The following is a 26,934-nucleotide window of genomic DNA, read 5'->3' on the forward strand; positions in this document are numbered from 1 at the left end:
CTCAATGGAGCCATGCTACCACAAACTAAGAGTTTGGGATTTCCACTGTACTGTACTACAGAGCACGCGCAGGGCTTTGCTGCTTTCATCACAAAACACACTCACGGACAGAACAGATGTCTGTGAAAATCAAACAGTATCTCTTTTTATTAAGCGTAGTTTGTTTTACATTCCCAGCGGAGGACTGAATCACAGTCACAGAATGGCTGAGGCTGGAAGAGACCTCTGGAGGTCATCTCGTCCAGCCCAATTGCTTAATAAAAATCCAATTAAGGAGAGAGTCAAGCATTTTCTTTAATTTTGTTTAATCTGCTCAAATTCATAAGACAGCAGCCACCCCGAATCTTACAGTTTAGAAATTTTTCATTAGAAACTCCATAAAGTATCTCAGCAACTTGTTCATTTAACAAACCTTCCTAAGATTTGCTTTATATTGAAGATGTACCAGTGTCTTAAACCTCTCACTACCGTGCTCCTGGGGATCAAGGAAACTGCCCAGGAGGCAGGGAATACGGAGATAGAGGCATACTTTTTTTAAGATGCATTTTACTGATTAACTCACTGCATCCCGTGCAAAAAGGCAGCCCTTATTGAACCAGAGCAGCTTTTAGCTAACAATTCCATCACCCTACAAACCCTAAGAAATCAAGGTGGGCTTTGACATATTTTAACATCCTGACTCAGCTTTGCTTTCTTTCGCATCTTCAGGTACCAAATGGCACTTCTGGTTTTCCATATGGAGCTGCATGTAGGAAGGGGAATTTCTACCAGCTGTTCCAGCCTAGAGCAAAGGGAGGTCTTGCTCATCACGCTGTATTCCAGTAGAACCAAATCAGCGGCACTTCAACAAGTCTTTAGGTGCTGATTAAAACAGTATGACTGGCTAGGAGATGGAGAAACTGCTTGTATGTGCTCTGGCAGTTAGCCAAGCAGTTTTAGTTTCTACTCTTTGGCTCAGAGCCCATCAATATGGTGCCTGAGCCTTCACAGAAGGCTACAGAAAAGCTGTTAGCCTTGAAATGTAATCGCACGCCTTACCATCACCAAGCCTGTCTTCACTCATTCACCACCTCTCCAAGCAATTATTCAGCACAAAGAGCAGAACGGGAACCCCGGTTGATCTTCCATCAGGAGAATTACGTGGAGAAATAAGTGTTTTAGAGGGACACCCAGAAGAAGTTTAGACTCTACATCCAATCTGGAAAGAAAACAAGGCTTTAGTTAAGATTCAATTTCAAAATCAGACATCATCAAAGTAACTTCTCATGGAAGACCTCCTGGCAGTACCATAAAGTCAAGCACACCAACCGTGCACAAACATGCCTATAGTAAGGTGCAAGGAGTAGAAATAAAAAGCAGCTTCATAGAAATCTTAACTGACTTTCACCAAGGGCTATCCCATAACTGGGTGTTCTTTCAGATTAAAGTATCATGACAAAAAATAAATAAAATACTACAGCTAGTCCTGAGTAATGCCTCCCACAGAGTTTTTCCCAGCATTATTGTACCTTAAAACATATTAAGTGAACAGAGAAATGGAATGAGAGCATCCGCAAACAGCATAATTCCACACAGAGAAGCAGTTATGTAAAATGTCCCACACGTAAACAAAACCGAGGGCCAAACGCTGAGCTTGAAAATGTCGTATATAAATCCACTAATAACATTAACTGAGATCAGGCATCAACTTCCAGTATGTCAATGACTCCTCCTCATATGCGTAAGGGTCTTGGTGAAGCCTACAGAACCCAAGCTGCACGCCACAGCCAGCCACAAAATGCTTAACCCCATGTCAGTGCAGGTGGAAACGCTCCTGTGCAATAATCACCAACAGTTTGGGAGGAGGAACTAAGGTATTAGAGAAATGGGCCCCCTCTGAGCAGGAAATCACATACTCAGCAGATGCCAAACTATTTGAGAGGACATCACATCTGAGCTGCAGTTGTGAGTGGCGAGAGGGAACATGGGGTTTGTGTGCTTCAATGTCTACCTGCTTCCCTCCTTGGACAACCAGCACATTGCATCCTGTGGCTCAGCAGGGCAACACCTCAGCTCTTCTGATTCAAAAGCATCCTCCACCTCTCTGAAAACATCAGGGCCTTAACAGTTTAATACCTGAGGGTGTCCCTCTGGACAAGGACTGTCAGCTACCTGACTAACCCACCCAAGGCCTAGCAGGCCTTCCACCACCAATTAAATCTCTCAGAACCTGAAGCTATTTAATTTTGCTTTTCTGAGATACCAGTAAGGAAATCTGAAGATACCAGCTCTTAACTGCATTAAGAAGTGCTCACACACAACAACCTTCAAATCACACCTATGCCAAGAGAGCATAGGTGAAAGCACCTTACCTTTAGTTTTACTAATAGATCTCAAACGTGCCTCTTACTGCCTGACATAAATCTGGTATTACCAGTCAGCTGGCTGGCAGGGGAAGCTTTTGGTGGGTTTCTGAGGGGAAACCCGGGGCTAGGGCTCCTGCAGCACTGCAGGCAGCCGTGCTGGAGCCGGTGGCAGGCCAGAATCGGTCGAACCGAGCGGGATTTTCAAAACTCGGATCGCTTTTCATAACTCAGCCCGAACGAGCCTGCTCTTCCCCCACCCTTTCCAGGGAGGGGACCCAGGGCCGGTGCCGGCAGCGCGTCCCGCGGCAGGCTCGGCTCCAGGCCTGGGAAGCACCGCGCCCGTCCCGGTGAGGGGACGCTTTGGGTCAGGGTTCCCTCCGCGGCCCGCCCGTTTCCGCGGCCCAGCGCACCGGTCAGCGGCAGCGCTGAGGCGCCGGAGCCCGCCGCACCCGCGCCTCCCGGGCCGCACCGCTGCCGCGCCGCGGGGCCGAGCCGCCGACGCCCCGGGAGGGAAGAGGAGGGAGGAGAAGGGAAGGGCGGCCGGAGCCAGGGCTGCCCGGCCAGGCCAGGCCAGGCCAGGCGGAGCGGGCGGCCCCGGGCGGCGGCCGATCCCGCACTCACCTCGGCCCGCTCCGGCCCGCGGCTCGGCGCCGCCTCCTGACGTCATCTCCGAGCGCCGCGAGGCCGCCCGAGGGGCGGGGACACCACGCGCGGCGATTGGCGGCGGCGGCGGCGGTGGGCGGGGCCGAGGCGGGATGGGCAGGTGGCGCTGTCCCGCCGTCCCGCGCTCTAGCGCCCCCTGCCGGGCTCGCCGGGAACACCCGCCCCGGGGCCCGCCCTGCCGCCGGCCCCTCACACCCCCCCCCGGCATTATGGGCCCAGGAACCCCCACAGGGCCTGGCATCCCCCCTCAGCCCCACGGGCCCCGGGGTCCCCTCAGCCCCACAGGGCCTGGGACCCCCCAGCAGCGCCCCAGGACCCCCCAGCCCCATGGACTCCAGGACCCCACTTGGCCCCACAGGCCCTGGGATCCCCCCTCAGCCCCACAGGCCCCCAGGACCCCCCCAGCCCCATGGGCTCCAGGCCCCCACTTGGCCCCACAGGCCCTGGGACGTCTCTCAGCCCCACAGGGCTGAGCAGGTGCCCCCCGACAGGCACAGTGTTCCTGCTCCCCTCACCCCTGCCTCAGAGGGGCGGTCATGGTGACCCGCTGCCCGAGGAGGGACAACTCCTCGCCTCCTTTTTAGAGCCAAACCCAGCCCAAACGGATCCCCATCAGCGCCTGGGAGAACTGCTTTCACCAAGCAGCTGAGGGCTCCCCGCTGGGCTGCGGGGCTCTGGAAAAACATCCCCTTTGCAAGAAAATTGCCCGGAAGCATCGGCCCTTTTCCTTGGCAGGGAAAACCCGGTTCCCTGTGGGCGAGCTCTTGTGCACAACAGAATAACGAGGCACATTCCTTTCTCCTTTCTTTTCCCCAGCTACAAAGTGCCACAAAACCCGCAAAGCTTCCTTGGTAACTGCTGGTGGACTTTTTACCTCATACCCTTTCCCTATCCTTAAACCAAACACTCCACGTTTCAGCCCTAGATGACCTGAAAGCAGCGGGACAAGGGATGACACCTTCTTGCAGAGATGCTGACAGCACTTCTTTCTCCAGGGAAGAGACAAACGTGACACTGTCCGGCTTGTTTTCCAGCCCGGCTGTTGCATCATTCCTGATGCGGTTCAGGTGGAGAGGGGCTATTTTCACACTCCTACCATGCTTTTAAAAATAGCTTGTTTTATTTTAACACTCCTGGGCTCTTCAGCTGTTTAAAATGCTTAGTAAGTCATACTGTAATAGAAGTTATACATGCTGATGCATGCTATTGTCATCATCTTTTCCATGTAATTCCAGACAAAGTACGGAAATGTAACGAGCAACAGGTCTGAGAAGGGGTTGCTTGGGCTGTACTCGACAAATCCGGTGAGTTGTACAGTTGCCTTCAAGGAAAATTAGCCTGTTCTCGTTTTCCCACACAGTAATGTTGCTGCTGGTACATTTTCAGCCCTATAATCCCCCCATTTTCTTTCTGGAGATGTTTCCACAGCCACACATCCCTCACACTGTCCCTGGGAGGTGGCTTAGCCTGTGCCTGACATGTAAAACCTTGCATGTGTCCCTATTAAAGATGATCCCGTTATTTTAGGCTGTTTCCCAAGGTCATCCCAGCTTGGTGCCACCAGCAAATTAAAAAGCATGCCCCTCTCATCAGCCCGGCTGCCACGGATGGGCCTACAGCACTGGGCTGTCTCACCCTGGCCACAGCTGCTCAGACAGGGTTGACTGCAAGGATGGGTTTCCCTCAGGGTTTTGCATCTTCCATTAGTCGCTTTGTTTCCTGGCCAGCTCACGACAACATCAAATGAGGCAGTTACAGGTCCATCACCACTGCTAATTGTCAGGACAAAACTGTCAAAGAGCCAACAGGTACCGAACTCTTGGGCCGGAACCACGGACTTCTGAGAACTTCAATCAGAGCAGCTCTTTCTTGTATTATTTATGCCGTGGTAGCGCTCCGAGACCTAGTGGAGCCAAGAGAACATCACACCAGACATCTGTGTGAAGCCAACGTACCCGCCCTGCAGCCTAGCCAGGGACGAGGCCGGGAAGGGCCCATAGCTCGCTGCAGAATGTCTGGGGGAAGCATGAAACCTGTGCTGGATGTTGAGAGCGGGCAGGGATCCTGGGGAGCTGTCCTCTCATCTGCATGATCCACTGCCTGCAGTTTTGGGCACCTCTTTTGGGTTTGGGGTCAGCGTCAGTTAACCCTTGTAACCTGCTACTCAATCTAGAGTTATTTCTCCAGCTACCGCAAGGAGGTTTATGACCAGGGTAAGCATCTTGCTGCTGAGGGCACCTGCTGCAAAGCCCCGAGTGCCAGGGAGGCTCTGCAGGCTCTCACCCTGCCAGGCTCTGGGTGCCTGGGCTCCCACCAGCACTGCTCCGACCAAGCCCTGCTGTTTTTGCCTCTCTCCTACAAGAGGGGACTGATACCAGGGTTTTGGTGTGCTCATAGAGCAGCGCTGTGTTTGCCCATGGTCTAACAGCTCGTTTTGCTGCCAAACAGGCTGTCATCTTCTTGTTTCTTGATTGACTTTCACTTGGTTCTGCCTCCTCCCTTCCAAGGTGTTGCTCTCCCGAGAGAAGAGCCTCACCCCGCTACTCCTTGCTGGCCTCTTCAGAAATCCCCTGCCCACTCTTACCCCCCAAGACCTGCAGCCTGCCTCTGGCGCCGTGGGAAGGGTGCAGCCCACCGAGGCAAGGCTCTCTGCCAAGAAGCAGCAGCGGAGGTGACGCCGCAGCCTGGCTGCTCCCTCCTGGGACCCACCATCCCTCTGCAAGGATGGGTTCTTCTTAGGGTTTTGCATCTCCTGTCAGCGGCTTCCTCATGGCTTCTCTGTGGAAGCTGCTAAAGGCAGGCTGGGACCACCGGCACGATGGACAAGAGGGAATGGCCTCAAGCTGCGCCAGGGCAGGGTCAGACTGGCTCTTAGGAAGGATTTCTTTGCAGAAGGGGCTGTTGGGCGTTGGAATGGGCTGCCCAGGGCAGGGGGGGAGTCCCCATCCCTGGAGGGGTTGAAGAGTCGGGTTGACCCAGCGCTGAGGGATCTGGTGGAGTTGGGAACGGTCAGTGTGAGGTTCATGGTTGGACTGGAGGAGCTTCAAGGTCTTTTCCAACCGAGATGATTCTGTGATCCTGTGGTGATACCGGGTACTCAGAAAGGTGGAGAATCCTCCCTCCTTGGAGATGCACAGCTCCCCCGGAGACAGCCTGGAGCAGCCTGCTCCAGCACCAGGGTAAACCCTGCTTGGAGCAGGAGCCTGGACAATAGACCTCCGGAGCTCCATTTGCATCCAAAGGGAACCAGGTCCCGCGTCTGCCATTGAACGGAAACACGGTGCAGTGGGAATCTGGATTTCCTCCAAGCCATATCCCAGCCCCACGCGGCGGTGAGCCTGAGTGTCAGTGGCCATGCAGGGCCAGAGCTCAAGGTTGTCCCAGCAAGGCTGGGTAGAGGTCGGAGGGGGAGGATGTTCAATTAAAGCTGCTTAAAAAAGAAATCCAACTTTCCATATGCCCCTCTGGAGAAAAAAAAGCCCCGAAGCTGAGCGCAGATGGGGTGCCAGGCTGGGGGCTGAGCACAGCCCCAGCGGCAGAGGTGACTCCGGCTCAGCCGTTCCCGCTGCGTCCGATCTGTGGGGATTGAGGTTGCCTTTTGGCGTTTCCTTATGGAAAGTTGGAGATTTGGCTCAGCAGAAATCCCCGCGCGAGCTCGGCCAGCGGCCAGCCCTGCGACACAGTGTCCTCCAGGCTACGCAGGGCTCCCGACGTTCCCGCTCCCTCGGGCGCACTGGGGTGCCGGCGATGCTGGAGGCAGCTCTGCCCGGCAGTGCCAGTGCCTGGGTGTGCTCCTCCATGGGGACACCGGACTGGCACAGTGGCACTGGAGACTGTGGGAGGGCAAGGAGCCATCCCACCTCTGTTGGTGGCCCTGCCACAGCTTCAGCCCATCCTGTTGGAGAAACCCAAGTGTGTTCCCACAGACAGAGATGTGTTCCCCGACCGGCACCTTCTCCAGGAGGAATTTCCCTGGGCAAAGGAACAGAGGACTCAACCATCGCGTGGCAGAGGCGGTGGGCAGCGTGGCCGGGAGGTTGGCCCTCGTGTCGCCGTGCCACGTGTTCCGTCCCACTCACACAGCTTCCCAGAATAGTGTCACCATCTGGTTCCAGCTGCCTGGGGACACGGGGGCCTCCCCAGCCCCTTCTGCGATTACAAAAAGTGAATTCAAACATCAACTCAGCCTAACTCGGCCTTCCTTTATCCCTTTTTTTTTTTTTTAATAATTCAGGTTTGTCTCTTAGAAAAGAGAGTGGGAGATAATGTCTGCAGAGCATTTAATCTTCTGCCCAAAGAATAGCAGAGAGCAAATTAGGATCTACTCCAATTAATTTGCCTTGATGGGCAAAATCTGGAGAGCGGCCATATCTGGGAATTAAGAACAAAAGCAGGGAGTGTAAAGTAGGTCACCGGAGTTTCATAACCGGAGTGATGGGTTTTCACAACATGCCGGGTGCTCAGAGGTGCCCAGTGCCGGGGGCCACCAGTCCCCGTCCCCCTCGGTCCAGCGACCGCGGGTCTCAGCCTGGGCAGTTGCTTTAAGATCACAGCCAGCGTGCAGGGAATCAGCTGTTCAGATCTGGGGGCAGAAACGAGGATGCCGTCCCTTCCCACGGCAGGACACGGCCACAGGATTGTCCCAAGCCCTTGAACACAATGAGAGGATGGACACTGGCTGCTTAACCCGATTTTGGAGCGGCTGGAGAGCTCTCCTGGGGGTTGGCATGCCTGTCCTTGCTGTCACAATGCCACTCCCAGTCTTGAGGGCACCTCCTGGAAGGAGGATTTGGGGTGACATGGTGACAGTGGGTTTAGGGCAGTGCTCTGCTATGGACCTTTGCACCATGGGGTGTCACCCAGCAACGGTGACCCACAGGCCTGTCCTATCCCGGCATCCCCAAATCCCAGCCCAGGCATCCCCAGAGCCATCAGTGCCTGCAGGTTGTGTGGTGACATACTCTGGTGTCACATATGGGGACACCTTCCAGCTGCAGGACACGCCTGGAAGTGTAGCCAAGTGTAGAGACCATGTATGGTGACATTCACTGGTGTGCAGGACATGTGGTGACATAACCGAGGGTGTGGGACACGTGGTGGCATCTCCCAGGGCATGGGACATGTGTGGTGCATCTTTCTGCAGGATCAAACACCCTGAGCGTTTGGTGGGTGTCTGTGGCGTTCCCAGGCACCCACAAGCTCCCACCTGGGTCGAAGTCTCTTCAACCAAGTAACAAGGGACAGGACAAGAGGGAATGGCCTCAAGCTGTGCCAGGGCAGGGTCAGACTGGCTCTTAGGAAGGATTTCTTTGCAGAAGGGGTTGTTGGGCGTTGGAATGGGCTGCCCAGGGCAGGGGGGGAGTCCCCATCCCTGGAGGGGTTGAAGAGTCGGGTTGACCCAGCACTGAGGGATCTGGTGGAGTTGGGAACGGTCAGGGTGAGGTTCATGGTTGGACTGGAGAATCCTCAAGGTCTTTTCCAACCGAGATGATTCTGTGATTCTGTGAAACGGCATGGTTTGGTGCATGCCAGTGTCACCATGGCAGTGACATCCCGCCAGCTCCCCCAGCCACCTCCCACTTCCCCGGGGCAGGACGATGGGGAGCAGCCCGCAGTGGCAAGGCCAGCGCTGCCGGCCCTGCAGAGGTGCCAGCGGGGTGACGAGCACTGCGCGGCCGGCGCCTGGCTGGTGTTTATCCTCTTAGCCACCCTGCGGGAGATCCAGCACTAATTCACCCTTAAACACAGGATTGTCCAAAACTAGAAAGCAAAGAATTGGCGGATTATCCCCCGGCACCAGCGTTAAACACGGGGAGCGGCAGCTGCCGGCTGAGGAGAGCCGGGACGGTGTTTCGCCCCGTGTCCCACGGGTCACCTGGCCCCAGGCTCGGTGCCATCCCCTGGTGAAGGCTGCTGGCAGCCCATCCCCACTCCTCCCCACATAATGTTTTGTGTCCCTTGCCCAAGCCAGCTCCGTGTTGGTTAATGAAATAAATAACATGAAATAAATAACATGAAATAAATACAGGGTCCCCCTGTAAAGCTGAGGGATCGGCAGCGACCGTTCAGCCCCCCAGGATGCACCACAGCAGGACAATCACGGCAGCATTTCCCAGCCCTGGACGCTGGCAGGAGACTGCGGCAGCCGCAGTGACACCCCCGAGGTCGGGGATCACACGTTTAAGCGGTGGGACCTCACAGCAAGAAGTTTTGCAACAAAACAAGAAATAATTTTCCCTGGCTCGATGAGGACAGCAATAATTGAGCTTCTTGGTTACACGCCGAAGGCTTTCAGACACAGGCCAGTGTGCAAAGGCTCCCCTGGACCAAAACCACGACCGTGCCCCGTGACCGGCCGCGGGAATGTGTTCAGGACAGCTTTGAAGTCACTCAGGGAATCAAAGAAACCGCAGCAACTCGCTACTCACGGCACGTAGCTGCTTTTCTCATCGCTCCTGCTTGCAGCTGAGCCTCGTGCAGTCCGTGGCGTGGTGGCACTCGTGTCGGCCGGAGGATTTTGGTGGTCGGGGTGCTGTTGCCTTTACCGAGCGGGATGGTTTCCCACGCACCAGCCAGATCTACCCACCGTGCCAGCGAGGAGGAGAGTTGGTCTGTGCAATAGATGGGGTGACCCATTTGCAATTTTAATGGCTGTTTAGGTGGCGGGGGAAGGGGGGAGGTCGCCTCGCCAACCCATGGCTAGGGCAGCTGGTTTGCCATGATGGGTTTTAGTATGTTAGGGAAAAAAAAAATATCTGGAGTTTGCGGCGTAACAGCAACAGGGGTGGGGATAACAGCATCTTCCACTGATAGACACAAGTTTAACCAAGTTAAACTCCAGCACATCATCCTGGTTTAACTGCAACAAGTTCCACTTAGACCTGGATGAGAGCTTCAATTCCCTGTTTTTTTCACCTGTATCATCTTGACTAAAAAAAAAAGCCTCTCTTCCCTGCAAACCCCAGTTTCCTTCATGACCATTAATAGGACTGAATAGAGCAGGACCAAAATAAAAGGGATGGAAAATAGGATTTCTTTCAGAAAATTATCTGATGCTGCTGGAGTTGCCCATCAGAGAACAAGTTATTGGCTACTGAAAAGAAAAAAAGAGAAATACACACACTGTGTTTCCCTAAAATGCCCTTTAAAATAAAGAAATCATTTGACCCATCTCTAAAGGGAATATCCTTTATGCCTAGCCCTGAAAAGCAGCTGTCAGGGAACTGCAGGGTGGTGGGAATCCCCGGTGCAGCCCTCCCTGGGGCCATCATGGTCCTGTGGGCTGTGCGGTGTGGCCGTGGGCAATGTGCCGGGGGGGGTCAGAGCCCCCCCAGTGACCCTCCCTGGGGCTGGTCCACGGAGCATCTTCACTCCAATCCCCAGAGCAAACCCAGAGCTTGGAAAGGGCGCGAGGGTCATCCCATGACAGAGAGACAGGAGAAATGTAAAAGCGTCTTTTAATATAAATATAAATCCATCTGAAGGGCTGCAGGAGAGGCCTGTGCCCCGCGAGGGATGCCCTGGGGAGAGGTGGGCTCGGTGGGGACCGCGGGTGCCTGTGCCCGGCCAGCACCAGGGGACTGATCCGGGGCATCAGCTGGGCACCCCGCGAGAGGGCAGGGCTAGAGCCGGGGCACCAGCAGCGGCAGGGCCGGCAGGGCCAGCAGGGCCAGGAGGCCAGGGCACAGGCAGGTGGCTGAGCCCCGCAGCGTGGCCTGGTTGGTCTCGGCGGCCGGCGAGCCGTGGGCACTGGCCACGTGTCCCCGGGCACTGCACAGCTCCTGCAGGTTCCCCTGGAACTGGATCTTGCGGGACTCCTGGCGCAGCGACTCCCAGATGGCGGCCGCTTCCTCGGGGCAGCTCGACAGCACCTCGCTGGCACAGGCGTGGAAGTCGTCCCAGGACCTGGGGAGAGGGGCAGGAGTGGGGGGGGACCACTGGTGGTGGGTCACCCGGCAGCTCCCACGGGGATGGGGACACTCACTTGCAAATGGTGTCCAGCTCCTGCGCCTCCTCGCTGCCCTCCTCCTGCTGCTGCCGGACGCTCTGGGCCATGCTGTCCCCCAGGCTGAGCAGGCAGCCGGCGAAGCCCTTGTAGATGGTGTCACACTTCCCCGCCATGCTGACGGGCTCCTGGCTCGCGGCTGCAGGGGAGAGACGGAGCTGAGCCCCTGCAGACCCCCCCGACAGCCACTGCCCACCCAGCTCAGGGGCGCAAGGGGTGTGGGTGACACTGAGTGAGGGTGACACCGGGCTCCAAAGTGTGGCGAGGGGCTGGCACCCCCTCCCACATCCTGCTGGACCCCACAGCATCCTCTCCGCAGGCGCTCGGAGAGAACCTTCGCCCCCGGCCCAGGAGCCTGACGTGGCACGATGTGATGACCCCACAAGTGATGCTGCCATTAGCCACAGGGGAAGAGCGGCGTGCCGGCCACTTCGGGTAAATCATTAGCCGCAGGGGAAAACCTTGGGCCTCCCAGGCTCTCTCACTGGAGCCATCTGTCTCGGCTTTTATCCCCTAACAGCAAAGATTAATTTGTGACTACGACGGAAAAAAAACAAAAGCAAACACTTGGCAAGCTGGAGTCCCTGCTCCTACTGCAGTGGGAGAGAAGGGGAGGGGAAAAGGGAAAAGGGAAAGGGAAAAGGAAAAAGGGGAAAGGGGAAAGAAAAGGAAAAACACAAAAGGAAGAGGTACAAGTGCAACTCTGGCTACTTCATCCTGGGAAGCCCCAATTCCCTGCTCTGCTCCACAAGGGATGAACCACCGGGAGCAGCTGAACCCCAGTGCCAGCCACGGGACGATGGGTGCCAGGGTGTGACAGGGGATGACTGTGAGTGCATCCACAGCCGGGGGGGGGGAAGCCCAAAAAGAGCTGGTGTGTGGCTGGGTCACAGGGAAACACTGCATGGTCCTTGGCTCTGCCCTGGGGGTCCAGACGGACGTAGGGTCCCTGGGTCACGTCACGGGAGGCACAGGGACTTTTGGAAGTGCCGTGGGTGTGCGCCTGGGAGGTCTCTAAGCTAAGGATGCTAAAAAGGTGTGAGGACAGTCCCCGAGGCGTCCTCTGCGGGAAGGTGACTCCAAAAGCAGCTGAAAGTTGCTCGGCAGCTGCTGAGGCAGCCAGGATGTCTCCAGGGAGCCGTGTACCGTGCCGCTGGCATCCCATGCCTGTGCCCCTGGAACAAGGCCCTGAGCAAAGCGGCTGTGGCCGAGACTAACACCGGGGCGAGCCTGAAACCTCAGCCTGTCACAGAGCACAGCGGGTGTTCACGATGAGAAACCCCCCAAGCACATCACCAAGAAAAGTCTCGGAGTGAGACATCACAAATGTCACAGGTATAACAAAGAAAGTGGGATCTCTTGTTCCTCTTTCGACCCAGCCTGGCAAAAAGCGTGTCTCCCACCAGCCCAACTGGGCTGGGGTCAGCAGATCCTTCCCTCGGGCGGCTGGTCCCCACCGCAGGCTGGGTTTTTGCCTCCTGGACTCCTCTAACGCCCGGCATGAGCCCTCTCGTCCACCCAGCTCCCTCGGCAAGGAAGGAGAAACCAGGAGGGCATAATCTCTGCTACCCCATCGCAAAACCACGTGGGAAAAACCTGCCCCTGGCTCCGGCAGGGATCGAGCCCCAGGGGAAACGCACGGAGGGAGTTTCTCGGGGTGTTGCAGAGCACCGCTGGCTCCCCACCGAATGCCGATCCTGCTTCTGGGGGAGAGCCCGAAACATCCACGCTCTGAGCCTGAACCCCCCCAGGCTTGGCAGTCCCCGTCCTCCACTCCCTGTGCAGCCCCCCCCGGCATCTGCCGGGCGATGGGTGCCCAGCGGCCAGGGGGCTCGGGTGAAGGCGGGCGGGCAGGGAGAGCCAGCGGGAGCGGGGGGGTCGGTGCTCCGGGCTGGGGAGCCGGAGCTCGGGGACCGTCCCAGGGCAGGAGGAGAGGGGGCGACGGTGGAGCGCTGAGCCCCGGGGCAACCGGGCACCCCGCTCCCCGCAGCTAAAGAGAGTACCGGCGGCGGGGAAGCCGGAGGCGGCCGGGGGTCCCGCTCCCCCCCCCCCCCCCCAGCCCCGGCAGCACTCACCGAGGTGCAGCAGCAGCGGGCACACGACGCCCAGCAGCCGCCAGCAGCCGCAGCCCATGGTGCGGCCCCGCCGCCGCCGCCGCCACCGCCGTGTGCTCCGCGCTCCGCCGCCGCCAGCCCCGGCCCCGCCCCGGCCCCGCCCCGCGCGGGGGAGCCCCCAGGGGCTGGACCCCCGAGCACGCAAGGCCCAGGGGGGAGGAGGAGGAAGAAAAGGAGGAGGCGTTTTTGCTGTGAAAAGGGGAATTAGTGTCTCCGCGCTGCGGGCAGCGGCGCACCGGCAGGGGTGCCGGGCTCCCGCTCTCCATGAGTGTCAAGACCACACACCCTTCCCCCCGCAGCACCACAGAAGCAGATCGCCACTCGTTTTTCTCAAAAAGTTGTTTATTGAATTGTTCTTAATGTTATTTCCAAAAAAAAAAAAAACAAAAAAACCTTCAAAATTTAGATAAAAAGAAAAACCCTGGTGTAAAATCAAACCTAACGTCTGAACCATGGACATGCTCCAACACACAACAGAACCGATGGCCCCCAGGGGCTGGCGCAGCTCGCTGCTGCCTGAGCATCCCGACCCAGAGCCCCTCCTCGGGCCCCCCAGCTGCCTGCACGCACAGCCCCCCTGCCCAAACCTGCCCGCACCACCTGGGAGGGGCTGGGCACCCCACGGCGGGGGCAGAGTGGAGCTGGAGATAAATGAACCCCCCTTCCTGCTCGGCTGATATCCTCCCAGCTACTCACCCCACTGGGGAGGAGGAGGTGGAGTCCTCGACTAAGACACGGGTACTAGTTTCTGGTCAACGAGGAGCACGTGGCCCCAGCGGCCCCCTTGTTGGGGGCTCAGCGTGCACCTCCCTCCTCTGCTCACGGCAGCAGCCTCCAAACTAAAGGGGTAAGAAATCCACCGGCTTCTGCTGAATGCGACTTGGACTGCCAGCCAGGCCTCAGGGACGGATGGGCAGGTGAAAAAGAGACTTAACTCTCTCAGAAAGAGGCTATTTAGGAAAAATAAGCCAAGTGAGCGTTCAGTGACTATTTGGGACTATACACAGATGGCGTTTGCCTTAGAGACAAGACACACATGTTGATAGATTTCCTGGCAAGAGCTCTTAACACAAGCCTACTACTGGATCTGCTGGGTGGGCTTCCATGGAGCAGCCCACAAGGTAGCCAGGTCCTCCTAGGTCATGCCAGGGGTGACCAGGCCCTGGAGCATGATCATGAGGCGACGGGCAGGCTTGCTCAGCGTGTTGTGGGGTTCCACCTGGAGGAACTGGAAGAGCTTCTGCCGCACCTGGTTCATGACTGACCCCATGTGGTCACGGGTGATGGGGTCACTGTGGTCCAGGTGCATCACTGCTTCCTCCAGGTAACTGAAGGAGAGACACCAGGGTTAGAACCGAACCCAATGTGCGATCCCAACTCGAATCAGTTCATTTTAGCACTGAAGAGATGCACAATTCTGCTCCCCCACCCACCCAAACCCGGTGCAGGATGTTCAACCATCAGAAAAGAAACGTCACTGACTCACAGCAGAGGCCACCTATCCCTTCTTCGACACTTAAGGGCAGCCTGTAGCCTCCAGCCCGCAGTTCGTGCAACACAATCTGGCTGCCTGAACCAAGCAGGCACAAGAGCAAGCCAGAACTCCCTACAGAGCTGGAGGTGGCTCTTGGCCACAGGCCATGCCTGGTCACAGCTCTGTAGATATTTTCTTTGGTGCCTTTTTAGCATAAGCAGAATTAGTCACTTACTAGACAGTAAAAATCCTCAGCAGTGAGGCTTATTTCATGGAGGGATAGATTTAAGGTCTTCCAATATGTCCATCCAGGAAAGGGTGGGGGAAGAGCAAGAGTTCTATCAACAAGCCTTTTGAAGTTCAGACAAGCCATAAACTTTCAACCCACAGCCTGACAGTAAGGCAACGTGGTCCCTGCAAACGTTTTTCACTAGCAGACCAGCCTGAACTTAACTTTAGCAGCAACTTTTTACCAGCTCGTCTGTAACTTAGAGCTCTTCAGTTTTTCTAGCTTGCTTTACCTCTATTGTTGAGTTACAAACTTGATTTAAGTCATTTTCCATACAAGACACAGTTAAAACCTGCAGGTACCTTAAAAAGTTAGTTTTTTAGAGCAGATAACAGGGTTTTGACTCACTCACTAAAAATGTTCATGGCAAGTATCAGCACAGTCACTATCTTGTCACACGAGCTTTGCTTAGAACATCTAACAGACATTAATTCCAGTAGCTCCTGCTGCCACCTCCCACTGAACCTATGTGGCAGTCACGACAAGAAACTGCCAACACAAAGTCCAGCGAGGGGTTAAGAGCTGAGGACAGAGCAAAGTTGCTCTGGATATTAAGCTATTCAGGAAACATGGCACTGTCCCTCCTTTTACCTCCACAGAGGGATTGTTCCTTGGCTGGGAGATGGCTGTACAGACTGTGTGTAATATTTACAGACTATAATCCAGGAAGTAACAGCACCTACAGCTGGGTGCCCCTTCTCCTACTACCTCTGGGCAGCAAAGCTTTCCACAGCAATGCCTACAGCTTTTTCCAAGTCATTACTGGTTGTTCACATGCCAGTAACAGGCTACACAAGCTGGGACCTTGGTCGAAGCACCACCTTCCACTTCCAGGCAGTGAATTTAAAGTCAGAGCCAGGAACAGGCCTGCATAGGTTCAGACCTAGTGTTCTGATCATACTCACTTCAACTTCAGTTCCGTACGAGTACCCAAATCTGAGGAGAGCTGCTGAATGAGAGAGAGCAGCACGGGCTGGGACAGCGGGCACGGATGCTGCCCAAATACTTGCTGAGTATCCACAGTCTCACAGACATACAGAACCAGGTTGAGATCAGCTGCTGTCAGAGCCTGCAAGAAAGACACAGTTAGAAATGCAGAGGAAACAGCAGGCAGGTGAGGGGGACAGGACAAAGCAGTGACAGCCCTCTGCCTTGGGGCAGCTCAATGGCTCGCCAGCCTCCTCTGGGAGGAGAATTCTCTGCAAACCCTGCTGTACACACAAACAGGACCATGTTCAGGCTCTCAGTCTATATGCTCAGAGGACAGCTCTGTGTTCAAAGCAGAACAGATCACAAGCAGACAGAAGGGAGCAGGTTAGAGCTAGCAGCATGGAGCAGGGCCATGTTTGCATCCCCTGCCAGCCCACTGGCATGGCATTGCTATTTTTCTCAGAGGAGTTTGTCTGCAGCGGCTCAAACAGATCTGCCCACATATTCAAAGGCAAAGGCCAGGTCAGGCCCCAGCTGGTAGATCTGTCTGGAGAGGCTTATGAAGCTGTTCCTCTTTGGGGGTACACCATGTGCCACCGCCGAGGGCAAAACACTCTGGCTTACGGGAGCGCTGACGCTGTCCTGGCAGGGCACGGGCAGGGAAGAAGGAACTTAACTACCATCAAATCATGGAACTTGCACAGCTCTGGCTCGACCTGCACGAGAGTGCCACTGCAGCCCTCCAGCAGTTTGCTGCCTCAGGTCTTTTCAGTCAACTCCTGTAGAAGTTGTTGTGGGATTATGTCCCCACCTCAAGAAGCCCTTTCTCCCCACTCCATCCCCCAACAAGCAGCCATGCCCACTGCCAGGAAACCCAGGTACCTGCTGGAAAGCTTGGTTGAGGTGTCCCTGCTGCAGCAGCTGAAGGATGTGAGTTTGCTGAGACTGGAAATCCAAGTGAGCAGAGGGGATTGGAGTCCCAGCTGCTGAGCGCATTGCCTGGACGATGCTCGAGGTGACAGCTGCTTGCTGCTCCTTCATAGCCAGGCTCACTTCACCTTTAATGACTCTCTGCACCTGGGCCAAAATAGACTCCTGCATGCTACAAAACAAAACAAACCCCAAAGGCGTCTCTGAAAATGAATTGCTGAGGGACAACATTGCATAAAGCTTGTACCAGCGAGAAAGCACAGGCTGGCTTGCTTATTGTCATGTGGCTCCCAAAGGGTTAATAGAAATGGCTCTGAGGCATTGGAAACTCGCTGAGCAAGGTAGCTCTGTGGCCAACACCACAAAGTCCCAGGGCGCGTGTAGAAGATGCTGGGATTCTGTGCAGGAAAGTGGTGTTTCAGGGAACTAAGTCTCTCATCATACAGTGTTTTAAATCTTTAATGTCTCTGGCTTACAAGCAAGGCTACTGAGCATTAAGTTCATCCCCAAACGGGCCCAGCTTTCCGCATCAGATCCATCAGATGCAGTTTCCCAGGTGCCGAGGACACCTTTAGAATGAGAACACCCTTCCACTGAGCCTCTGACTTCTCCAGAGCAGACCAGTTCCCAGTGCAGGCTCCACGGCTGTGTGTTACACCCTTCCCCCCCAGGGGCTCGATCCTCCCCCCTCATACCGAGAGTGCAAAGGCATCAAACCTGCTCTACCACAGACAGAACAGCAGGATTTCCCTGGGAGCAAGCACAGCCCACGCCACAAGACCAGAATTTAGTCTGGCAGCCTTCCTGAGAAGTCTGGTCTGCATCAAAGACCCCAATGTGCTCTGACACATGTTCTAGTGGCTTAAAAAAAAAAAAAGACAGGGGTGTTCTGCCCCACAGGTGAACAATGGCAACCCACCACCAGCTTTACGGTGTGAACACGTTGAAGGCACTGCTGGGATCACCTCTTGAAACCAGGATGGCCAAGCACAAATTGCTGCAGAGCAGCTGGGAGGACAGACCAGCCTGCAGAAACTGCTGGTATGCCTGAGGACACAGAGTTAGGAAGAAAAGCCTTCAAGAGATCAGAAGAACATTTCAGAACTTGTCAGAATTGAGCGTACTTTTGGGCTGCCTTAGGTCCTTCTGTCCTCCAACATGCCCTGTGAAAAGCAGGCCCTGAGCTCCCAGATGCACCAGCGATACAGTTGGTTGTTAGAAACCTTCTGTGGTCTTTGTTTTGTGTCCTACAGGGCAGCAGTTACACCAGCCCACACGCTTTGTCACACTGTGCACAGAGTCAACAAGCAGCCCTGCAGTGGCAAACGGCTTGTTCCACACCTAGCAGGGAGAGGTTTTTGTTACGCACACGTATACCTCTCGCTGACACCTCTCTCCACAAGCCCAGCTGCCAACTTACTTGCCCACGATAATATGCAGCTGATGCTGGACCTCAGCATGGACGCTGGCTGCGACAGTGGATGCCAGCTGCTCGGTGGTGCTCTGGAAGGTGCTGATGAGCTGTCGAAGCTGATTGAGCAGCGGGTCCCGGGCCTCCTGTTCTCGTACTTTCTTGTTTTTCAAGTGAGTCTCGAGCTGTTGGATATCTGCAGCGACCAGAGAGGAAGATATTTGTGCCATCAGTACCTGTGGAGATGGTCAGGGCAGAAATCCAGCTGCCAGGTTCTACACGTCCTCCAGCAGAAACAATTACTGAGCCAGTATACAAGCGTGGGAGAGGGGGGAGAATGCACAAGCCTTGTTCTGGGCTGCATTACACTAACCTAGAAACCCTGCTTCCAGCCTTCCCATCACGCAGCATTACATGATAAAGCAACAAAGCTGTGAGTTATCTTGCGACAGACCTTTACAGGCACTGTTTGTTCAGGGCAAGATAAAGGTGGGAGTAAGGGTATTTGATTTCATACACAGTGTGAGCTGTGATCTGCATTAGTGACAGAGTTCGATGGCAATGAAGAAAGAGGAGGAACATTTCTGACCAAAAAAAAAAAAAAAAAGTCTGCATGTCTGCAGAGATCAAAAAGCTGTATTTTAAAATATTTTATGAACTGGTCTGATCAAAAGAGAGAAAGAAGAATGTATCAAAAGGGAGAAGAATATAAGCTCTATCTGCTTGCAGGAGACTTGTGATGAAGAGAAAGGGTGCAAAATAAACAGCAGCTGGAGACACTCTGCAGATCTATGGACAACACGAGTCGCTGTGCTAGCAGTAGCCAACTTCAGGCCCCCTCAGAAACTAGCTCTGTGGAGTAATACCTGCCTGGCCTCCCAGAAGGCCAAGAAACTGGATCCCAAGCCCAAGAACAGGAAAGACTTCCTCCAGTCCATCAGTGTACGATTTTCCTTACTTGAGGGTATACTTTTCTTTTTTCGAGCCTGACCATGCCTACATTGTTCAGCCACTATTTAACCTCTGATCATCCCCGTACCCTTCTCTAAACCTTCCCCAGTCCATTACCCCTCTGAGATGAGGGCCTAGCTGCAGGACTGCTACCCACTCCATCCATCACCTTCCTGATGTCAGGATGGGGTAATCCTACAGCTGGGCTTTACTACTCAATAAATGAAGACAGATTCACAGAATGAGGCCAAGTGTTTCGCTGCATGGGCTACAAAGACCAGAGGTGAATCTCTGTTCTTACAGCACCACCCACAGAAATTTTCTCACTTCTGCTTCTGTTTCCCAAGTGTGAAACGGAGCACGCAGATGGGCTAAGAGGTTAAACAGTTACCACTGAAACTCCGAAAGGCAAAGACATAAGGACATTTTGTTGTCAGCCCCTAACGCAAATACGCTGTGCAGAGAAAACTCAGAGAAGAAAACCTACTCACATTCCTGCGTGCCCTGCTTGAAGGTGTCATTGATTTGCTGGAACATGGACTGGCAGCTCTTCTCAAAGGCTGGCAACACAACGCTCTGAAATGCTTCCCTGTAAGCTGACTGGATCGGCCCCTGCAGGGTATCGGCCGTTGCCCTCACAACAGTATCTGTAAGATTCTTACAAAAAACACACAGAAGAAATTCCAGAAAATTAACAATAGTCTGCTGCAGACTAAAGATGTGAACAAACAGTGTAGGTCCTTGCAACACACCCACACCAGGAAAGGACAACCCAGTGTCAGAAGTGTGTATTCCCTCAGCTCCTTCCACTGACCAGGCTGCACCGTGACTACAGCAGGCAGAGCATCTGCTTGCTGAGGGGCTGGCCAAGAACATCACGATTTCCCTGTCGCTGAGCTGTAGAGCAAGGGAAGGTGGCACAGTCAGACATGGCTCCTTTCCCCTTCCCCTGCTTCCCTCCCACAATCCACCATTCCTTGCTCCCTAAATGACGTACACGTGGAGAGCAGAGCGGAAAGCAGAAAAGCCAGTAAACCTTCACCACTTGGCTGATTGACTTGGCCCTAAAAACCACTGCTGGAGTGAGAATCTCTAGTAGAAAATTAACAACTTGGTAAATGAAAGAAAGGTAAAGATGAGGCAAAGCAGGCAGGGGAGTATACAATGAGCTCGCTCTCCTGATAAGCCCATGAAAGAGCTTTGACCACTGGCAGCTAAACTGACCTTACCTGGAGATACAGGTGAGGGGAAGAGGTATGAGGAGTCACTACCCAGGCAGGTGACAACTCAATATCCCCAGGAAAAGCTACAGTCTGGTTCTTCTTACCTTTGATTTCACTAGCTTGGTGATACTCTCTTTCAGTGTCCCCTCAACAGCAGTGAGCTTGGCAGCAATGGTGTTACTTAGCTGGCCAGTGATAGGATCCATGCTCTTGGAAATGCCTAGGCACAACACAAACATGTCACAGTTGCAGCTTTAAGCCTCGAGTCACATGAAAAAGAAAGAGTAGTCAAACTCTTCCTGGATATGACACAGCAAGAGGCAAGGGGCACAAGTTCTAGCTTGGGAAACTAAGGTTGGACATTAGGAGAAACTTTTTGCTAGGAAGGTGGTACAGCTCTGGAAGTCACCAGAGAGGCTGTGGAATCTCCAACCTTGAAGGTTTTCAAGACTTGCCCTGACAAAGTCACAGCTGATCTGATGCAGAATAGCAGGTGCCCTGCTTCAAGCAGAATGGTGGACACTAATGGCTGCAGGCGGCTTGGCCACCAGCATTTCTTTGAACATTTCCTTACATGGATGGTGCCAGAGCATCAAGGAAGGGCAAAGACAAGTTTAAGTTTGCTCCAGTCAAGTCTCAACGTTTCCATACTCATTAGCCTCTTTTGCCTTCCTCCACCAAACAGACCCCAGAAGCTTTATGGATTATAACGGAAGGTCAGACCACATTCTCTGGAAAAGCATCCCCTCTGGGAGCCTCACACTCCTTCCAAACCACAACTCCTCAGATTACACTGGGGCCTGCAACAGTTTAAAGTGCAATGACTACTCTTCATGTAACCTAACTCCTACTTCACGCAGTGCCAACACTTTTACACAGCATGTTTTCAGTCCCGCCGGGGCTATAGGGATCCACCTTCCAAACCCAGGCTCAACACTCACACTGGGGTACGGTCTTCTTCATCTCCTCACGAATGGTCCTCTCCAGACGGTTACACACAGCAGTGGAAAGGGTCTGAGAGAGCTGCTGAGACAAATGCTCCTGGAGCTGCCCATTGCGCTGCTGTCCTTCCGTCAGCGCTCGGTCTAGTCTTCTCTCTAATGAGAATGCATGTTAAGGAACACAAACAGATTTCCTCTCCACCCTCAACACTCCGGTCCACAAAGATGGACGCTAGCCTCACCTCAGGAGGCTCAGTGAGAGCAAATTTACAGCTCTGGTGAAAGAGGGGTTTGATAACATTGCTGATGTGTTCCTGTAAACAACAGGGTGCTCTTAAACAAATGATCAGGGTGAGAGAAGAGCTCTGGAAGGTGTGGTGGAAAAGCCAAAGAGCTAGAAGCAGCTCAACAGGGCTGTTCCCTGTGTACTGTGGGTTAACTCAGCTGCTCCCGTAGGCAGCTCAGCTCCATATAGCCGCTCACTCAGTCCTCTGCAGCAGGATGAGGGAGAGAACAGGGAGGGCAAAAGTTCACAGGTTGAGATAAAACAGTTTAATAAGTAAAGCAAAAGCTGCACATGCAAGCCAAGCAAAACAAGGAATTCATTTACTACTTCCCATCGGCGGGCAGGTGTTCAACCATCCCCAGGACAGCTGGGCTCCATCACAGGTAACAGTGGCTTCGGAAGACAAACGCCATCGCTCTGAATGTCCCCTCTTCCTCCTCCTTTCCCCCAGCTTTTACTGCTGAGCACGTCATACAGTACAGGACATCCCTTTGGTCAGTTGGGGTCACCTGGCCCAGCTGTGTCCCCTCCCTACTTCTTGCCCACCCCCAGGCTGCTCACTGGTGGAGTAGTGTGAGAAACAGAGAAGGCCTTGACGAGGTTTAGCAATAGCAAAAACATCAGTGTGTTATCAACTTGTTTTGGTCACAAATCCAAGAACACACCACCACACCAGCTGCTGTGAAGAAAATGAACTACATCTCAGCCAAAACCACTACAGAAACAAAGTAGCCCAACAGCCGTAAAAAGCAAATTGGTAAATAGTTTCCACAGGATGGAATTGGTGGACATAAGCAATACAGGGTACGAAAGCAACCTCAGGCTTCAGAAAAGCTAGTCATACCTCACGAAGCAACCAAGCTCTCTGACGGAGCCAACACACAAACTCTGAGATGCATGTGCATCTTAAAAACCAAAACAAAAAAACCCAACAAAAAGTGAAAAGACAATTCAGTTGCTGACAAAATTCAGTGCAGATAGGGAAAAATTACTCTAATATTACAATATAGCTCTAGACTCCAAACTTCAGTAGAAAGCTATCTGAATTATCTATGAAAATATCAGCCTGATGATCAAAAAGGAAAAATCCAAGAGTAATTAATAAAGAAAACAGAAATCATTGTCATGTCATAGAAGTTAAGACTGGTTTCAAACATGAAACAGGCTGGAGCTGCTCAGTTTAGGGAACATGACCAAATTCAGTGCAGCAAAAGATGTACAGGAGCTGACTACTGACAATACAATAAAAATAATTGGATACCAGGTTTGAAAACACCAAAAGAAAGTACTTTTTAGAAAACACATAAGGGACCTGTGCACCACCAGAAGTATATATGGGTACAGACAAGGTAGTTCTATATTCAGCTATGCAGTGTGGCAGTCAGGTGCTATTTCTGGTGCAAGTACTGACTCGCCTTAAGGAGGAAAGGAAGGAACGGAGCAACCCATAATTACTCTTGTGCAGCTGGCCACTGCCTGACGTAGGATGGTGTATTAGGTGTACCTCTAGACTGCTGCAGTGTTGCAGCACTTATGGTCTTAACGGGTAACTGGAAGATTTAGTGGCATGGAGAAAGTATCAGTTTTTCTCCATTCTACTTTTGAGTGTCTTGCCCTTAGAAAGGGACTGAGAGGAACTGAAGTACTTCTATTGCAGCCAGGCAACTCTACTGCACCTATGGCCCAAGCTACCAAGATCCTTGAACTTTCTTAGCCTTCCTCACGTCTTTAGTCTGCTTTGCAGCCTTCCACTCCTTCAGTGCCATGCCACATTTGCAAAGGATACGCTCCTGCTCCTGCTGGGAGTCAATCACCCTCTCCATATGGCCCATAAGGGAGCTCTGAACGGCATCAAGGTGATCCGTGAGTCTCTGCAGAAGCTCCATCTGGTTCTGACGCAGCTCCGAGAGCTCCCGCTGTTGGCTCCTCAACATGCACATCAGCTCATCCTGGAACTCCGGTGTCACCTACGCGTGGAGAGCACAAGCAGTCATTTCTAGCAGGATTGGAGGTCAACGCCTATCGGAAAGCTTGACTAAGTCAACTGAAGTGTAACACACAACGCAGAGAAACAGGGCCAGTTTAATGCCTATTTCTAAGGCTTTTGTCCCACAAAATAAACTGATAAAGGTACATGAAGTTCCCACACGGAATTCATAAATGGTTGCTTAGAATATCCTCAACTGCTTAGATTCAAGACTCTCTTCAAAGCTCTGGCATCTAAAAAAACCAGAAGAAAACACTTTTGGCCAGGTACTGAGAGAGAGCGTTTAGGCCTCTGAATGTAAATAATGACCTCAAACACTTATGAAAAGAGCTGTGTGATCAGTAGAGTAAGAAGGAGGTTTCCTAGAGCACTTTTTCAGCACTTTCACTTATTTATGAATAACCAAACAACTGGAGAAGTATACATCTACTGTCTCTTCACCTGCTCAAAATATCTAAAGGAGGCACACACATCAAGGGCAGTTTAAGAAGCGTACACAACTCAGCTGAGAGCACTTTCTGCTAGATATGAAGGTACTATCAACAGGGATAAGAAATTCTAACGGGCCAGTCCCACTGTGACCCTTACTTTGCTGGGAACAGCTTATCCTGCTGCCAACATATGCGAGTCATCTCAGCAGGGAAGAGTTAAAGAGTGGTAGTGTCTTGGATGATACAGGACTCGTGAGAACAGAAATGGACATCAATATGCAAAGGTGAGAAGGAAACCATCAGTCTGGATAGCACTGAGCAGCTCCTTCTCTGCTGCACAGTCACAGAGCAATGTCGAGCCCAAGCGCAGCCCCATCGCAGCCTGCTCGGGTACAGGAGTGGCCCATGGACTTCAAGGAACTGGGATGAACTTTCTCTCAGGTCTTTAGTAAGACAGTAAATAGAACAGAAGCATCGTGCCCTTGGGATGGACTGCAGAGCAGCTCTGACTCACCTGGTTGTTAGATGATCTTGGCGACTGGTTCACATCCCTGGAAATAAAAAATGTAGTAATCCAATTATGTCAATTAACTACGCTTACTATCCAAGTCTTCTGCCAAAACAGATCACACATTTTACGGTTGCTTTAGATTTTACACTCCAGCTCATACAGGCGATGAAATCGCAGTCCTTACAGCACTGTGACTCCATCGTTTGCACCATCCACAGGCCCTGAAGTTCCTTACAGACTGGTCCCTTCGCAGGGAGGAGATCTGAACCAAGTCTTAACGAGGACTGTTACGAAAAACAACGCACACTCATTTTTCAGTTTTGTCCAAATTCAAAGCCAGGGAAGGCTTTGCCAAACAGCTTTTGAAGGTCTCCTGATATTTTACAAAGAAAAACCAATTTTTTTAATATAGAATTAATGAGCTTCAAATCCTCTAGAATGATTCCAGCTCTCAAGGTGAAGAAACTAGCAATGCCCTCCAGCATATACAGCAGAATAAAGAAAAACACTGAACTGAGCCACTAATATTGCACGACTCCATCCAAGTCACAAATCTATGAATATTCAAACCCTACCAGAAGGAAAGTAAACATTTGTTGTTCCCAGACAGCATCCATTCAGCAACTTTAAAAGGACAGAGGCAGGAAAAATGAAAGGCATTTCTGAGGCTAAGGGCTTGAGTGTCACAGTACAGGACGACAGCCAGAAGCTTAATGCCATAGCCCATCTTTGTTGTAATCTGCACAGCCAGATCCAAATCACGGAGCTATGGGAACACAAGAAGAGAAGAGAGCCCTGTGCAGAAGCTGTGCTGCTCTCCTCACATTAATGCAGACAGGTTGGTCTAATTTCCCATGGGCAGACCATTATAGCCAGCAGCTTGCACTCACAAGACATTCATATGGGCATGTTCAGAAACACACAAAAGCAGCAAGCAGGTAACAAATGATAGATATTGTTGAACAAGGGCACTGTGCCAGCGTTCAGACGCCAACCAGAAATGGAGGCCACGTTAAGCTACGCTCACAGTGTAGCTCAGTTCCAATGAAGCCTTTACTGAAACTAGCAAATAGATCCAGTGTCCCCCCACAACGTGCAATTCACCTCCCACACATTCTTCTGAAACCCAAGCTGTATTTTGGATTTTGAGTCTCAGATGGAAAGGTAGTGCAGAACCTACTCCCACACCCCTGTGGCCGTCAGTGTCCGAGTAACCAGCAACACTTTCTGTGAGGTTACTGCCAATGCAAAACGGGGTGAGGGCTGGGAGCACGTGGCTGCTGCCCCGCCTCAGACCCCAGTGTCACTGCTAACAGCCACATCAGGTTGTGGCCCTGCACAGCTGATCCCACAGCCACCTGCATTCTGGCAAGCCCAGCATACCCATCATCTTTCTTGCCCTTCCGCTTTAGCTTCGGGGAAGCCCGAGGGGATGCCTTGGCTTTCCAGTCCTTCACAGGCAGCCTCTGCGTAGACGTTTTGGCACCAAATCCACCTGACGTAGAAGCCAAGCTTGCAACTTCATCATCATGGTCACTGTGAAGGAACAGCAGGGGAGAGGACATCACTTGCAATACTGGAGAGCGTTAGCCTGTACCGAGGGGAGGGGATTCACACTCTGCTCTTCCTCCACACACGGCCAGAGTCACGCAGCTAAGGACGCCCGCCACCTCGAGCTTTAACACAGAGGCTACTCCAGAGCTCGGTGTGTGCTGCTCTGTTTTGATCCAGGTCTGCTCAGGCTGAGCTCAGGTGCTGCACAGCAAGCCCTGAAGGGTCTCTGCGTTAGGGATAACTGTGGTTCAGGCAGTGTGGTGGAATGACGCCTGCTCTTGCTGCACACACACACACACACACACACACACAAGCACATAACCCCCAGGATGTGACGCTGACCCAGCAGGGAAACCCAAGCACAGCACATCCGTGCAGCTTTACAGACAGCAAGCACATTACACAGCAAGTGTTGTAGGAGAGTCAGGTTGAGCCTAGGAAGTATGTGATCCTCAGGACCTTGGAGTCTTTCAGCTGCTGACCAGCCATCCAATATAGGCTCCACGTTTCAGTCTGAATCTGGATTATGAATGAACCCTCAGCCGTCAAACTGAGCTTGCCAGGCACACAGAACGTGCCCACAGAGCTTTAGGGCAGCTCATGAGGGAGCAAAGGTATCAAAAGCAAGACCCTAACTCCTGAGATATCTTGCTACCTTATCTAAGGCACTCTATTTGGAAACTGATCCTTTAATAGATTTTCACTAATAATTAAACCAAGCTTGGTCCATGCCCTTAGAAGCTGCAGAGTCAAACTTTTCCCTACAGAGAGTAAATTGGACAATGCCCAGAGGCCAACCTCATCATCAGCTGAAGTCATCAGAACATTACAGAAGCTGGACTGCATACACACATTAAGTCAGGAGACAAAGCAAAGACATTCACCCCAC

The 26,934-nt window shown here is 53.0% G+C and overlaps 3 protein-coding genes across 5 annotated transcripts in view; all 3 read right to left on the bottom strand.

The window, feature by feature from the left end:
* The window catches only part of PSKH1 (protein serine kinase H1), a 38,378-nt gene extending 35,373 nt beyond the window's left edge, over positions 1-3,005 (bottom strand). Inside the window, exons 1-2 of one of the 2 annotated variants that reach the window (XM_074839363.1) lie at positions 2,967-3,005; positions 1,039-1,198 (exon numbers count right to left, since the gene is read on the bottom strand). The gene's annotated coding sequence lies outside the window, so the exon portion shown is untranslated. Of the gene's footprint in view, positions 1-1,038; positions 1,199-2,351; positions 2,758-2,966 lie in introns of those variants that run through there. The other variant, XM_074839364.1, reaches the window with a different exon arrangement.
* A 7,443-nt stretch (positions 3,006-10,448) lies between these two features.
* NRN1L (neuritin 1 like) lies at positions 10,449-13,235 on the bottom strand. Its single transcript, XM_074839200.1, has 3 exons — positions 13,089-13,235; positions 10,993-11,152; positions 10,449-10,913 (listed from the first exon to the last, which is right to left on the bottom strand). Exons 1-3 carry the CDS (start codon positions 13,144-13,146, stop codon positions 10,631-10,633), a joined length of 501 nt encoding a protein of 166 aa, XP_074695301.1. The 5' UTR covers positions 13,147-13,235; the 3' UTR covers positions 10,449-10,630.
* A 119-nt stretch (positions 13,236-13,354) lies between these two features.
* The window catches only part of EDC4 (enhancer of mRNA decapping 4), a 38,235-nt gene continuing 24,655 nt past the window's right edge, over positions 13,355-26,934 (bottom strand). Inside the window, exons 20-29 of one of the 2 annotated variants that reach the window (XM_074839198.1) lie at positions 25,875-26,027; positions 24,495-24,531; positions 23,349-23,529; positions 21,277-21,432; positions 20,440-20,555; positions 19,604-19,769; positions 18,171-18,357; positions 16,703-16,922; positions 15,796-15,959; positions 13,355-14,455 (exon numbers count right to left, since the gene is read on the bottom strand). In XM_074839198.1, coding sequence (XP_074695299.1) covers positions 14,263-14,455; positions 15,796-15,959; positions 16,703-16,922; positions 18,171-18,357; positions 19,604-19,769; positions 20,440-20,555; positions 21,277-21,432; positions 23,349-23,529; positions 24,495-24,531; positions 25,875-26,027 — 1,573 coding nt within the window. In that variant the 3' untranslated portion in view covers positions 13,355-14,262. Of the gene's footprint in view, positions 14,456-15,795; positions 15,960-16,702; positions 16,923-17,674; positions 18,092-18,170; positions 18,358-19,603; positions 19,770-20,439; positions 20,556-21,276; positions 21,433-23,348; positions 23,530-24,494; positions 24,532-25,874; positions 26,028-26,934 lie in introns of those variants that run through there. The other variant, XM_074839199.1, reaches the window with a different exon arrangement.

This window comes from Strix aluco, chromosome 14, assembly GCF_031877795.1.
Source record: "Strix aluco isolate bStrAlu1 chromosome 14, bStrAlu1.hap1, whole genome shotgun sequence".
NCBI classification, from domain to species: Eukaryota; Metazoa; Chordata; class Aves; order Strigiformes; family Strigidae; genus Strix; species Strix aluco.

What these genes read in the sequence shown, in the direction of transcription:
- NRN1L (XM_074839200.1), bottom strand. Translation starts at nt 13,146, where the DNA reads ATGGGCTGCGGCTGCTGGCGGCTGCTGGGCGTCGTGTGCCCGCTGCTG. An exon ending in CCCGCTGCTGCTGCACCTCG is followed by an intron (nt 11,153 to 13,088) that starts GTGAGTGCTGCC and finishes TCTCCCCTGCAG; the next exon opens with CCGCGAGCCAGGAGCCCGTC. An exon ending in GAGCTGGACACCATTTGCAA is followed by an intron (nt 10,914 to 10,992) that starts GTGAGTGTCCCC and finishes CCCTCTCCCCAG; the next exon opens with GTCCTGGGACGACTTCCACG.